Source organism: Parus major, chromosome 23 (assembly GCF_001522545.3).
Source record: "Parus major isolate Abel chromosome 23, Parus_major1.1, whole genome shotgun sequence".
Classification (NCBI taxonomy): Eukaryota; Metazoa; Chordata; class Aves; order Passeriformes; family Paridae; genus Parus; species Parus major.
This window is the reverse complement of record NC_031791.1, coordinates 330,416-344,775: the sequence shown is the minus strand read 5'-3', so window position 1 is coordinate 344,775 and position 14,360 is coordinate 330,416. Positions and strand designations below refer to the sequence as shown.

Below are 14,360 nucleotides of genomic sequence, written 5' to 3'. Positions count from 1 at the left end.
GATCCCGACCCCGGCCCGGCAGAGCGGGCTGAGCCGCCTCTCCGGTAACTTTCACCTTTATTGGGGTCGTGCCCACACAGCGCCCGGCACCCCCGGCCCCAGCACCGCCACCCCCGCCCGGCCCGGCCCCGAGCCTGGAACCGGCACCATGGAAAAGGAACCGGCCCTGTCTGAGCGGCTCTGCCCTCCTGCTGTGCCCAGCACACATCCAGGGAACAGCCAAACCCATCACAGGATCCTGCCACAAACCAGCGCCTGCCATCATCTCCCCCAGCAGCTGCAGGACCAAGGGGCATTCCCCATCCCAGGCAGGTGACGGGAATTTTGGCTGTCAGCAATCCCAGCTGAGCAGGGCAGGATTCTGCAGCATCACACCACAGAGAACATCCCTTCTGGGACACCATGACGGAGGAGTGACACTTTGCAACCGCAACAGCAGCATCATCACAGCCACCTCAGGCTTTTGGAGCAGGTGAGTTTCAGCTCTGAGCAGAGCTCACTGCAGGTCGGTGCCAGCACAGCCCGCTATGTCCAGGGGAGGAAGTTGCAGTGCAGGATCAGCCCCAGCAGCCAGTAGCCCAGGAAGAAGCCCAGGATGCTCTTGCTGAGCGGGGTAATCGATCGCCAGTTCAGCAGCAGCCTCACAACGGGGTTGTCCGAGGTCCCTTTCCCCCGGGAACTGGGAGGTTTTCCCAGGAGAGGCTTCCCAGAGGTTGGATTATCAGTCCCTGTGCTCCAGAGTAAAGGTTCGTGCTCCTGAAGCAGGTAAGCTGCAAACCAGTACAGGATGGGAGAGGAGGAGCCAAGGAACCGGGTCAGCACCTGGAGACAAGAGGGAGAGGAGAAATCACCCAAACTGCTGTGACTGTCACTGCCCCGGCCCCCAAGGAATCCCCTCCGTGTCCTACCTGCACGTGCATGCAGAAGAACCCGAACACCAGCAGGGCCGTGCTGTGCACCACGTACACGAAGACAGCAGGGCCACAAAATCCATCTCTTGCCTTTCCCCTCTCTCCACTCTTACTCCTCACTAGACCAAGAGTCAGGCAGTGCCAGGGGTTTGTGCTGACGTAGGTCCAGGCAGCCCATGAGCCCAGAAGGGTGATGGGCAGAGCAAGCAGGAAATTCGGGATCTGCCTGAGCTCAAAGTACCTTAGAAAGCCCACGTTCCAGTAAGTATCCTGGATATAGGAATAGACCACAGGGAAGCGCTGGGAGCACCAGGGGGGCTTTTCCCCAGCCACGCCTGCCACACGATAGCCCTTGTCCCGTGCCAGCTGCAGCAGCGGCTCGGGAATGGCCTGACCCAGGTCCGTGCCAGGGCCGCAGAACCTCAGGTAGGCATAGTACTGAAACAAAGCAAAAGGCAGGAAAATGCCGGCACACGCCAGGGCTGCTGAAGATGCCAGGCTGAGGAGCTGCTTGCCCAGCCAGGGGAGCGTCCTCGGGGCTGCCGATCCCAGCTGCAGCCGGAGGGCGAAGCGCTTGCCGCGGGCGTAGAGGACGAAGCCGGCGTTGAGCAGCCCGTTGGCTCGGGCCCCAGAAGCCAAGGAGAAGAGCAGCGTGCCGAGCGTGCTGTGCCCCTGCTCCAGCTGCCACATGGCGCTGAAGGCCAGGAAGGCGAAGGCGCTCTCCGAGTAGGCGGCTGCCATGAACACGCCGGCGGGGCTGACGGAGAAGAGCAGGGCGGCCAGGAAGGCCTGGCGAGGCTGGCGCAGCACGGCCCGGCCCAGCCCCAGCAGGGCAGCGGCCGCCAGCGGGGCCAGCAGCGCGTTCAGCAGCGCGGCCGACAGCAGCAGGCGGCTGCGGGGCTGCAGCTGCGAGGCCCAGGGCAGCAGCCCGGCCAGCGCCCGCAGGCACAGCGGGAACAGCGGCAGGAAGGCGCAGTTGTGCTCCAGCAGGTAACCGCGCTCGGCGATGAACACGAAGTGCTCGGCGTCCCAGCGGCCCAGCCCGCCCAGCAGCCGCTCCACCAGCGCGTCCCACGGGCCCTGCGTGGCCGGCCTCGGTGGGGAGAAGGCGTCGGCGGCGTGGTCCGGGATCAGCAGGTTAAACACGGCCTGGAAGACAACACAGAGCTGCAGGCTGGCAGAGCACTCCGCTCCTGAGGGCTCAGACAAGGGGCCAGGCTGGCACCGAGGCCAGACCCTCTCAGGGCTGTGTGAAAAGGAGCCCACGAGGCTGTGAAAAGGTGCAAGCACAACCTTTTGGGGTTTTACATCCGAACAGAGTAAAGGCACAGCCAGCATGAATCCCTGCAGAACTGGGCAGGGAAAGCTCCTCAGCCACGGCTGGGCTCTGCTGGCTGTCACAACCAAGCTCCCCCATGCTCAGAGCAGGATGGCTCTGGAAATAACACTGGAGCACACAGGAGGAGATTATTGTTCCTTTTCTGTGCATAAACACACTTGGAGCCAAACCAGCAGCAGCAGTGTGAAAACACACCAAGTCACAAGGAAATTGATGCAGTTTAACTGAAAAGCAACCTGCAAGTAAAACCCATGGCTGCAGACGGTCTGCTGGCTCTCCAGAGAAGATTTCCCCATTGTGCAGAACCAGCTGACGGATCTCAGGGAGGAGCCCAGGAGCAGCAAACCCCAGCAGAGCCTCCCTGGCTGGAGGACAGACTTGCCTGCAGCAGCAGTGCCAGGGCCCGGCAGCGCAGGGCGAACCACACGACCTCTCGGAGCTGGGGGTCTGCCCTGCTCCACAGCTCCATCCCACACTCGGGAACTGCCGCAGGAGTCTCCGGTGCCACGGGAATTCTCCTTCCAGTTTGGGAAACCTGGGCTGGGAAACACAGAGGACAAAGAAAGGGATTTCTGGCTTCAGCCTTATTTGTGAATTTTGCACCTTTATTTATGTCAGGCACTTGAAAGGGTGCAAATCTCTGCGAACAAGAGATTAGGGAAGAGATGGAAGGATCTGGGAGATGACACGAGACTTCTTTGATATTGTTCCTATTAAAAAAATAAATCCCTGACTTCTTAACCTTGGCCAAGACACTGGGGGAGAGAGGTTACGGTGTGTTCTGTGACCCCACTCCTCACCAGGCTGGAGTAAATCCCTGGAGCAGACAGGCTGCTGAGCGCCAGGGCTGCACCAAGCATCCTCACACACATCCAGTGCCAATGCAGCAAAAGGGATTCGAGCCCCTTTCTCTTGGCAAGGAGACAGAATTGATGTGGACTCTGAGTGCAGCCCCTGTGTAAGCAGTTGCTGAGTGGGGCTGCCAGGGGCTCCCTCCTCTCTCCCGCTCCCTGTGTGCCCCTGGGAAGCCAAGAATGGATTTACTCAGCTGGCTCCATGGCACCAGCTCTGCCAGAGCAGGGTGGAACTCAGGCACACAGCTTCCCCCAGCACCGGCAGGACAGAAACTCTGCACCACTCCCCCCTCACCACCTGCACTTTTGCAGTGTTTTGGCAAAGCTCCTGGCACTCTGCAGGTGCTGAGCCCACCCATCCACCCCTCCCTGCACACCTCCCCCGAGGGATTTAAACCCCTTTGTGGAGCCTCCCCAGCTCAGTGTCTGCATGTCCTGGGTGCCCTGGTGGCCCCGAGCCACGGGAGGCAGGCAGCACTTTAAGATAAAACATTTCTTCCCTCGGCTCCCTGGCCACCAACTGCTTTCCAGTTCGAGAAACACACGGCCCACAGCTCTTGCTGGGTCCCAGTGGCACCACATCCTGCCCTTCTCTCTGCTCCAGCACTTTGTAACACACAGAGATCCCCAAATCTATCACTCCACAACCTAAAACCACCCTGATTTCCCTGTACCACAGTGAAGAAAAAACCCTGCCAGGCTGAAACTGCATGAGAGGGCAGAGAGCAAATCACCAGCAAGGCAAAAACCAAGATCCAGACCGGCTCACTGACAACTCCAATCCCCAACCACAGGGTTATGCTTCCTACTAACCACAAAATAAAAGTTTTGGGGTTACTCCTATTCCCCTTGTGCTCCCCAGCCCTCACAAAGCAACTAGTGGGAGGCACATTCTCCTGCATCACGAAGCTGTGACGTTATTTTAAGCGAGGGGACACTTCAACCCAGCTGTAAACTCTTTTAAAGCACATTCACAGCTGCAAATGCTATTAAAGCACAGCGGCAAAAATTGTCCCGGCACTTTAAATATAGTTTTTTTCAAAAAGCAGAGAAAAAGCCTCGCCTGAATGTGCCAAGAGAGCTCAAAGCAAACAGCTTTAAAAAGCCTGTTCCTGTCACGACGCAGCACACCTTGTGACAGAGCAAAGCCTTCAAAAGAGCTGCAGCCCACAAGCCCCGTTTGGATCCAGAACGCAGCGTCGGGAATGGCTCTGCCCCAAAAATCCTGTGGGAAAGAAATCCTGCACGAAAGGAGAGGGAGAGGCAGAAGGGCGTTAAAAATATTCCAGCAGAAAAAGATGCAAAGTCTTAATTAAAGATGTTTTTCTCTCTCTGTTCTGCGCTTGCCTCGGTTCTCAGCTGTGGATCAGAGTTTGGGAGCGGCGCTGGGAGCGGGATGTGAGCAGGGATGGAGCAGGGATGGAGCAGGGATGGAGCAGGGATGGAGCAGGGAAGGAGCAGGGAAGGAGCAGGGAAGGAGCAGGGATGGAGAGCAGGGACGGAGCAGGGATGGAGCAGGGATGGAGCAGGGATGGAGCAGGGACAGAGCAGAGCCGGAGCAGGGCCGGAGCAGGGCCGGAGCAGGGACGGAGCAGGGATGGAGCAGGGATGGAGCAGGGACGGAGCAGGGATGGAGCAGGGACGGAGCAGGGATGGAGCAGGGATGGAGCAGGGATGGATCAGGGACGGAGCAGGGACGGAGCAAGGCCGGAGCAGGGACGGAGCAGGGATGGAGCAAGGACAGAGCAGAGCCGGAGCAGGGACGGAGCAGAGCCGGTGAGCGGGGCCAGCACCGGCCGCTGTGCGCAGCGGGCCCGGGACCAGCCGGTGGCAGCAGCCGCTCGCCACAGCGGCACCTGCAGCTCCCGGCGGCCAAGGAATCCTGCCCCAGCCTGAATCCCAGCAGTCTGGGCACCCCTGCTGCCTCTCCAGCCTGCTGTGACACCCAGCTCCAGGCGTGTTTTAGAACCTCTTCTAACCAGGCTGCCAAGGGAAGGCAGCGGGGTTTTGGGAATCCTGTCTGCCTGGTGCTGTTTCTGCCCTGGGAGCTCTCGGCCATCTCTCCTTCCCTTGTATCCGGATGCCAACGGGAGCGTTTTTATCCAAACCGTCTGTGGAGCAGAAAGGAGCTGTGCCCGCCCTGCCCGAGGCTCGGCTGCAGCTCCAGCACGCCCCAGGGACGGGACAGCAGCTGCTGCTCCCGGCCGCTCCTGCGAGCCACAGCCGCCGCCCACACGGGCACCAAGGGGCCGCGGAGCCTCCCCTCAGGACAGGCCGAGCTGGCGCCGTGCAGGGCCCGGCCGCACACCGGGCTGCTCCGCTGAGGAGGGGCCGGGCACAGGAGGGTGCACGGGCCAGCCCGGCCCTGAGCACACGGAGCGGTCCCGGGGCTGTCTCCAGCCCCTCCGTTATCGCTGCTGCCGCCGCCGAGGCCGCACAGCGCTGCGGGGAGACACGAACCCCGCCCGACCCCGCCCGACCCCGCGCCTGCCGGGGGGGACCCGGGGGCGAGGCCTCCCGGCGGCTGGGGCGCTCCGGGCCTCACCGTGCGGCTCCTGCCGGTCCCGGGGCCGGGCGGAGGGCTGCGGGAACACCCCGGCTCCGATCCCGGTCCCGGCCCCTGCCCCGGCTCCGGTCCCGATCCCGGTCCCGCTGCCGGGGCCGCAGCGCCCCCTTGCGGCCGGGCGGAGGAGCAGAGCCCGCCCTCCCGGAGCGCGCGGCTCCCTGGCCCCGCCCCCTTCCTCCCGCGCTACTTCCGGCCACGCCCCTTCCGGCGTCACGTGGCGGCGGCGCGCGCGTGTGGAGAAGGGGCGGGCGGCGCCATCTTTGTTGAGGGCGGGCGGGGGAGCCGGGCCCGGAGCGGGACCGGGATCAGGATCAGGCCCAGCCCAGCCCAGGCCAGCGCTGTGCCCCGCCAGCGGCAGCAGCACAACGACCTGAGGCGGGCAGGGCGGCCCCGCGGGAGCTGCGCCCTGCGGGGCTGTCGGGAGAGCACCGGCCCGGCTGTCCCCGGCCCCCACAGCCACCGCCAGCCCTCATTCCCAACCCGAACGCAAATCCTTCGTGCTTTGCACCCGAATCGTTCCATTCCTCGAGCTCGTTAAACGCCTCTCCCTGAGCCGACCCCTCTGCTGTTGCACATTTCTGCCAGCGAAGGAGAAAACTGAAGTTCACCCCAGGCCGGAGCCCTGATGAAAACCTCTGGGGACCCGGCCTGGGATGGAGAGAAACCATCGCGGGCTGCTGGGCCCTTGAGAGACTCCCCGGGAGCTTTTAATCGGGCATCAGGCTGTCAACAACTCACATTGGCTTTGCCGGCAAAAAAATGGGGAACAGCAGAGTGATTTGGGTCCAAAAGGTGTTTCTGAGGAATTCCTTGAGTGGAAGGATTTGGGTACAAGGCGTGAAGGGTTTGAGCTGCAGGCAGTGCCGCTGTTCTGGGTTTACTCATTTCTCATCTCTGCCCTTTGTTTCCTGCTGTAGAATTGCACAGGGGCTGTGTGTGCACACACAAGTGATGGGGAAACAGAATTACTCCCCTTGGATCAACTGGGTGTGTGATTCTGTAAACTGGGTCCTCGGGAGCACTCCTGCCTCTCCTCTCACTGCAGATTAAACCCACACGAGAAAAGCTGCTGGTGTTACCTGCTTCCACTTCACTGCTGGCTCCTTTCTGTCCGGGAAAAGCAGCAGAACTTCCACATCCACTTCATCAGGTTAAACACAACTCCTGGAACACACAACTGAATTATCAGGGAATAAATTCTGCACTCAGCATGGCAAAATGGCAGAGTCCAGCAGAATCCTGGGCTCACACTTGGTTCCCAGCATTTTCTGAAGCCAGGGAAGCCCAGCACCATTCCTGCCTTTCCAGCAATCCATGTGAAGGACTCTCCTGCCAGGAGGAGCTCCCACAATCCCTGCTGACAGACAAGACTTTTCAGGAAAAAGACTCTTTGATTTTGGCACAATCACTCCCAGGAATCTGAAGTTTGAGGAATGAAGGCTCTAGGAACTGAGAGCTCCTGAGGAGAGGACTGGCAAGATAAAACAAGGGGAATTTTTGAACAAAAATGACGTTTGCCTTTAAAAAAAGCTGTGTTTTCTTTAATGGGCTCGGAGCAGTTCTAGCTACCCTACTTCCCAGAGAGGACAAAGCCTCGGGCTACATGAAACAGCCGCTTCCAAAGCCCTGGGAGCTGCAGATCCTCATCCAAGAGCCTGAACTCGGCCTGTTTGCTGAAGGGCCTGGGAGCTCTGTCTGCTGGAAAGCCCCGGCCTCAGGAGGAAGTCAAGAGTCCACCCCACGCTCCCAAGAAAATGTGAAAAATGCGAGGGGAAGGAAAATTTTCCATTTTACAGAGCTGGGAGGGAACTGCATCCCTTCCCAGCCAGGCCCTTCCCTCCCTGGCAGCCACAGCTTCACCTCACGCTGCAAATCCCAAGCCTGGGCAGCTCCTAAGGAAAAATTCCAGCAGGGAAAGCAGAGTCAGAGCAAGGAGCATCAGAGCTCCTGAGCAGGGCAGGCCTTGGGCATCGCTGAACTGCCCTCCCTGTCCTGCCAATAAAAAAAACCCTTACAAACATCTTACCAAGATTTAATGTACATTTATTCTTAACACGTGGAACATATAGTATAAAGATTTCATACTGAATAAATGATATTCATTAAGCCAAAAAAGGAAAAAAGGGAGGAATTTACATCAAGTTTTTAGCTACATCGTCTGAAATACAAATATGCAGAATTCATCACTGAAAAATCTCAATTGTGTTTCTTCATCAGGAACTTCAACTGAACCTAGAACTTTTTCACACCTCGATTAGAAAGAAAACAAAAACAGGAAAAAATAAACTATAAGTTGATTGGCTGCTGAGACAGCAATGACTTTATACACAGAGACCTGTACAGCATCCTCCAGGGAGGGATGTCTGGCAAGAGATTAAATAATTGTGTCTCGCTTTTGCAGGTCATCAACTCGTTAACTCGTCATACTATAAAGGGGTGGGAGGGGACAAAACTGCGGGAGTCTCAGGGTATGTGCAATGTACAACGTCATATATATATACACACGTGGCAGCGCTGGGCTGCAGCTAAAGGTTAAAACCAGTTCTAAGAGGTGATCTCAGGGTTATTCATACAATCAAGGAGGAAGAGAGAAAGAGGTCAGGGTGTTGTAGGTTCACACATTATACTTTGGGGGAAAAGCCTTTTTTTTCTCCTCAACATTAACTAAAAACATTTTTAAAAACTACAGCTTGCTGCTGATCCAGCGTTTTTTTCTTTTTTTTTTATCGATGTGAGACATTATTACAGTATGTTTACAGTTTAAGGTGTACAGTACATGGAGTTCTACACGCTACTGCACAGGCCTCCCTTGGACAAGGTCTGTTCACAACTGGTAACTTCTTGGTTCCTGCAAGATTGTGAATGTACAACGATAAACCACACAGAGTTCAGCAGTCACTTTTTGTCCTTCAGAGTTTACCATTAAAAACAGTTATGAAAGTGGTGCCTGTCAATGGGATAACACGGCAAGTCGTCTTTCCCCAAACTCACTGTAAACGACAGTAACTTTGGTTAAAATAAAAAAAGTCTTCTATGTAGACAGAACTTTGTCTCCTTTAATAAGGGATTGAGGACAAATCTGAAGGGCAGGGAAGGGGGAGAGGGGCCGGGGACATCTTTCCCCGAGGGAGAAGCAGGACAGCGCAGGGCAGACAGTGGATTCTGAGGTGGTTTTGCATAAATAAAGGGCAACAGTCAGTTTCTAAGTTCTCCACTCACGCACACGCACACGGGGGCTCGGATCCCACAGCTGTCATGACTGGCCAATTAAAAACAGTACATCACAAATAACTTGTGAAACCAAAGAGTTCATCAAAGGCGACACGGAGATGTCCAAGAGCCGCGACTCGTACAAGGTGAACTCCGAGTGGTTCTCGTCCACCTTGGCCAGGGCCAGCAGCGCGCGGGCGGCGCGGCGCATCATGTCCACGCTGGTGGCCTCGAAGGGCGGGCTCTGCATGTGCATCAGCCCTGCCTGGCTCTGCTGGAACTGCGTGGCGGCCAGGCTGTCCTCCAGGAAGCCCAGCAGGTTGCCAATGCTGCCCTTCTGCACGGCAATGGCTCTGGCGGCCAGGCTGTCCCCCTGGGCCAGGTTGGCCAGCAGCACCACGGCCATCTCCCGGCACACCGGGTTCTTTCTGTCACTGAGGAACCGCACCATGGTGCTGTACAGCTTCTCCAGGCGGCTGAACGGGGGCGTGGCGAGGATCAAATCCACGTTGTTGTCCTGGATGCTGAGTTTGCTGAGTGTTTCCAAAACCAGTCTCTGAGGGGAGAGGACAGCGTTGGGTCCCAGTGTCGGAAAAGGATCCTGGGCCTCTGCCGAGGGACACACTGCCCAGTGGAGGAGTCCATCCAGGATAGGCAAACAGATGCTTTCCGGGTAAGGGGAGAGGTCCAGCTGCCCAGAAATGTTGGCCAACGTGACCAGTGTGTTTTCACGCAGCATCTCCAAACAGTCCCACCACCACTCCACCTTGTTGCAGCTCACCCCTTGGTCCTGCTCCTCCTCTTTCTCGTAGGTCAGGGGGGCCTGTTTGCGTTCTGGATGCTTGTGGTGTAGGAGAATCAGTTTCCCTAGAATCAGCAGCAGCCCGGGGTGTTTGGACATTTCAAAGTCATTGCCCGGCACGAACGATAAACTCCTGATGATGTTGGAGACGCAGATGCAGCGCTTGGCCAGAGAGTCCTGCCAGTCCAGGAGGGTGCAGAGCGGCGTCTCGTCCTTACTGTGGGGCTCGTCCTCCAGGATTTTTATATTTCTGTGGCTCTGAGCTGGACTGATGACAAAGGGAAACTTGCTGCTCTCCTTCGCCGTTTCCGAAGCTTTGACCTCTTCCTCCTCCCCTGCCAGGGATCCCGGGCGCGCCGACAGCATGTCGTCCATGGTGGCCGTTATCCTCTTCTCCGAGGAGCCGTCGGGCGCAGGAGCCTCCCCTTCCCTGGGGCTCGGGTTGCTCTCGGCTGCTGAACGTTTCCTCAAGGCAGAGGAGCAGGAAGCTCGTTTGTGAGGCAAGGGCAGCTCGGTCTTGCTCTCGAAGTGTGTCTGGATGTGCTCGGTGGTGTCCCCGCCGCCGATGCGCCAGTGCAGGAGCCCGCTGTCGAACTCCTGCACCCGGCCCAGCTTGTCCGAGTAATCCACCACGAAGGGGTCGTTCTTCTGCACCACCTTCACTGGAAGCTTGTCGAATTTACTCACTAGCTTCTCCTCGCTGCTCTCTAGAGGTACTTTGTCCTTGCTCGAAAACGCAGCCTCCTCCTCTTCCTCATCCTCCTCTTCCTCCTCACAGTTCAGGCTCCGTGGCTCATCGTCCTCCTCCCCTTCTTCAGGGGAGGAAGCTGAGGATTTGCAGAACCTTTCGGGATCTAATAGTGTTCTTTGCCCTGGGTCTCCTACCTCGTATTCCTTCAGGATTCCAAAGATTTCGATCAGGCAGCGCCGGAAATATTCCACCAGGAGTTCCAGCAAGCCTGGCAGCTACAGGGGGGAGCAAAACAGGAGAGAAGGAAGGAACAGCAATCAGAAAACAGCTCAGGCCAACGCACGCAGGGCAGAGAGCTGAGGAGGTGCTGGCAATTAAGGGTGCTTCTCCTGCTGGCAATAAATGGTGCACAAGAGAGGTTTTTGTCCTCTGAGAAAAGGGACAAAAGCAGACACCGGCTGTCAGCATCCAAACTGCCCCCCTGCACACACCCTGCGCTCTGGGTTGTTCCTCCCTGCAGGGAGAGCCTGTGCACACACACACAGCTCTCCCAGCTGCAGGAGCTGCTCGCTGCCACAAACCCCTGCAGCATCAGCACTTCACAGACCTGCCCCAGACAGCATCTGCACCCACCTGGCTGAGGTTGAAGGTCATTATGCTGTTGTCATCATAGAGCAGGATGTTTATGGTATCTAAGGCCCACGTACTTTCAGCCAGCAGCCCCGACTTCAGAGACATCATCACTCTCCAGGCTTCAGGAGTTCCTGCAACACAAACACACGATACTTCCAGCTCCTGCAGTTTCAAAACAAAAAGGAGACACTTGATACTGCTTTTTGGACCTGTGAAGAGCACAGCCTGGTTAAGATGACGTACAGGCCGTGTCTACCGCCAACCTGCAATGAAATCCTGGCATTTCACCACAAGCAATGCCAGGATAAGGGCTCAGAACACAATTAACCTGCAACAATGTGTTTGTTTTTTTAAAAAGCCAGCAGAGCCCCTCTGCTTGGCAGGACTGTACCCAAGGGCCGAGGCAGCAGCCATCCCTCAGGAGGCTCCAGCAGAAGGACAGGAGTTCCCCCTTACCGATATCTTTTGCCGTCAGCCGCCTCCTCTGCTTGAGCACAGGTTGCGTGGCTTCCACGGAGCCCGGCGGGAAGGTGATGTCCCGTCGGATCATGGGAGGCTGGACAGCTGCTGGTGCGATGTGCGAGGCAGGCACGGGCGGCCCCGCCTTCTGCATCTTCATCCCCGAGTGCAGGAACGGGGATTTACTGGGAGAAGTGCGGTTCTCCAGAGGTCTGGGCAGAGGTGCTGGGCTGGATACCTGAGGAATGTGATTCTGCATGCTGGGGGGGGTCTGGTAGTTGGACTGGGGGGGCCTGGTCATGGGGGGCACGGGGGCGGAGGGGCCGTAGGGGGGTTGCCGGTTCCCGTGGGAAGGCCATGGTCCCTCGTGGTTGACCCTCTGGTCTGAATGCAGGATTTCATCTGTTCGAGCCACCCCGTGGTAGGCGGGGCCCTGGGGCGCCGCGCCCGAGCTCTGCCGGTTGGGGTAACTTCCATAGCCCAGCTCGTTCCTGCCCTGCCACAGGGCCCCTTGCTGGGGACCCTCCGGGGCCGGCTGGATGGGGCCCCCCATCATCTGCGGGGGGATGTTCTGCTGGGCTCCGGCGCCGGCCGAGACCCGCTCCCTGCCGAACTGGAAGGGGAACTGGCTCTGGCCGGCGCGGCGCTCGGCGGGGTAGGTGCTGCCGTACTGGTTGTACAGGTCCTGCTGCGGCGAGGGCTGCGCCGGCGGCTGCTGGCTGGGCTGCTGCGGCTGCGCCGGGGGCAGCTGCTGCTGCGGCTGGGCCTGCCCTGAGCTGTAGGGAACGTTGTAGAGCTCGCCCTCGTGCCGCTTGGCGGGGAGGCCGTAGCTGCCGTCCATCGGCCGCTTGTAGTTCTGCGGGAACAGAAAGGCACGGAGAGGGTCAGGGGGCTGGGAATGCGCGGGGGTTCCGCTGGAAGGGAGGCGCTGGAATCGCCCTCCCCGGAGCTCTCTGAGCCTGGCACACGGAGATCTGCTCCGGGTGAGGAGCTGCTGATCCCTCACACGCCGCACTCGCTGATCCCACAGGTCTTTTCCAACCTCGGTGATTCCATGAAATAAAGAAGCCAAAGGTCTGGGCAGAGTCCCCAGAGCCAGAGGATCTGCCCCACGGCACGGCCTGGGAGAGGCTGTGGCTCCTTGCTGGCCGTATCCCATGTGAAAGTTGGATCACTTGTTCCATTTCACAAGCCAAGGCCAATTCCTTGTGGCCGCCTGGGGAGTTTCCCTGTGGATTCCACAAGGATGCCTCGGGGGCAGGAGTCTGCCCACAGAAAGGACTTCCCTGCAGAAAAGGCTCAGCTCTACTCTGCATTCACCACAAACCAAACCAGACACTGGCACTTGCTTCCTTCCACATCCAGGAATTTTATCAGATCCTATTTCTCTCGCATTTCCCAGGTTTCTGATGAAGTATCAGACAAAATGCATTAAAAACTCTTGTACTTCCTGCTTCCTCGTTTCCTGTGGATTTCAAAACACGTTGCTGAAAGGAGCAAGAAGGCTTCTCACCCCTAATTCTTTTAAGTGCCAGTGGAGAAAACAGCCAATTGCTGAGCCCAAATTAAAATCCAGGATCTCTCTTGGCTCCCAGGCCTGAGCTGTAGCTGCTGTGGAGGCTACTCAGACACTCCATGGTCATAACTGGCTTCAGATGGAGCTCTAGGGCTTCAAAGATGACAAGTTCCAGAGTAACTCAAACTCTTGGCTCCGAGCCCCGTGGCTCTGGTTGCAGAGCCAAACTGCAGAGCAGTTGGAATTATTCTTAGCACAGCTCAGTGAGTGCCCTCTCTATACTCTCCTAAACCATAGGACTTAAAATTATCAGGAAAACATTATGGGTCCTGGCGTGGATACAGAGAGCAGGCCGTATGTGAGGATTATGAAAGGGACACACGTTCATTCAAACTGTCCTGAAACAAACCTGATGGCTTTGGGAACAGCAAGGAGGAGGAGGCAGCAGGCCAGTGGAGTCTGAGGCCTCTGGCTGCAGGATGAGAAAGACCAAAAATCCCCTGGTTTGTGCAGAACAATGCACCTGAAACAGCTCTCCTGAACCATCCAGGCCTCACTCCAAAGTCATCACTTGGACCAGAAGTGTTACAGACACAGGGTGGGATTCAGAAAGTTCCAGAGGGACAGAGCAGCCCAGTAAAGCTCCCTGACCTTCTGCTGCCTGACAGAGTGTGCAAACCACACACCCTCCATTCTCAGAACACTCTTCACAGCACCAAGAACGTTAGTTAAAACATTTTAAAATTGTTTTCAAATGGGAAAAAAAGTCTCCTGTATAAAATCAGGTTGGACAGGGCTAGGAGCACCCTGGAAATGCATCCCTGCTCCTGGCAGGGGGTAGCACTGGATGGGCTTCAAGGTCCCTCCCCCCAAGCCAGTGTGTGGTTCTGTGATGAGGTACCTAATTCTTCCCATTCATAAAGCAAATGCACAGCCCAGAGAGTTTTCATCTCCCCCTGCTGACAAACAGCACAGATAAAACTCCCAGCTGAGCCAGTCAGGATCTCTGGGGTCACCCACCTGCTGCTGCTGCTGATACATGGTGGTTTGCTGGCTGGGGAAGGGGCTGCCCGAGGATGTGCCTTGAGTGGAGAATTGATTGCCATAGGAATCATGTCTGGAGAAGAAAGAGATGTGTCAGTGTGACCGTGACGGGCTCGGAGCCCTGGCTGGGGCCAGAAGCCCCTGGCACAGACCTTTGCTGCTGCTGCTGCTGCTGGGGGTAGCGGCTGGGCGAGTACATGCCCGACTCGGGCGTGGAGGGCAGGATGCTGGGCTGGGGGGTCCCGCTGCCCAGGCTGCCCTCGGCTCCCATCCCGGGCTCCGTCCTGCGTGGAGACAGAAAAACCCCTCAGGATCCCTGACCAGGACAGGGGGAC

General features: G+C 57.6%; 2 protein-coding genes across 8 annotated transcripts in view; both read right to left on the bottom strand.

The window, feature by feature from the left end:
* Window positions 1–236: 236 nt before the first annotated feature.
* On the bottom strand, window positions 237–5,778 carry PIGV (phosphatidylinositol glycan anchor biosynthesis class V). 6 transcript variants are annotated; one of them, XM_015648976.3, is made up of 5 exons: window positions 5,650–5,777; window positions 4,236–4,345; window positions 2,633–2,790; window positions 909–2,060; window positions 237–822 (listed from the first exon to the last, which is right to left on the bottom strand). In XM_015648976.3, the coding sequence occupies exons 3-5, from the start codon at window positions 2,717–2,719 to the stop codon at window positions 526–528; spliced, it is 1,536 nt and encodes a 511-aa protein (XP_015504462.1). In that variant the 5' UTR covers window positions 2,720–2,790; window positions 4,236–4,345; window positions 5,650–5,777; the 3' UTR covers window positions 237–525. The 6 variants fall into 6 exon arrangements, with proteins under 6 accessions (XP_015504462.1, XP_033375501.1, XP_015504463.1 ...); XM_033519610.1 differs by having other exon boundaries at window positions 2,633–2,785; XM_015648977.3 differs by lacking the exon at window positions 4,236–4,345.
* A 1,914-nt stretch (window positions 5,779–7,692) lies between these two features.
* Window positions 7,693–14,360, bottom strand: part of ARID1A (AT-rich interaction domain 1A) — a 33,527-nt gene continuing 26,859 nt past the window's right edge. For both annotated transcript variants that reach the window (XM_033519624.1, XM_033519623.1), the window contains exons 15-19: window positions 14,178–14,309; window positions 14,002–14,098; window positions 11,463–12,321; window positions 11,007–11,137; window positions 7,693–10,648 (exon numbers count right to left, since the gene is read on the bottom strand). In XM_033519624.1, coding sequence (XP_033375515.1) covers window positions 8,924–10,648; window positions 11,007–11,137; window positions 11,463–12,321; window positions 14,002–14,098; window positions 14,178–14,309 — 2,944 coding nt within the window. In that variant the 3' untranslated portion in view covers window positions 7,693–8,923. The remainder of the gene's footprint in view (window positions 10,649–11,006; window positions 11,138–11,462; window positions 12,322–14,001; window positions 14,099–14,177; window positions 14,310–14,360) is intronic.

Excerpts from the sequence above, each read along its gene's own strand:
- PIGV (XM_015648975.3), bottom strand. The coding sequence starts at position 2,249 with ATGCTGGCTGTGCCTTTACTCTGTTCGGATGTAAAACCCCAAAAGGTT. Across the intron at positions 823-908 it reads TCTTCTGCATGCACGTGCAG|GTGCTGACCCGGTTCCTTGG; the intron begins GTAGGACACGGA and ends TCTTGTCTCCAG.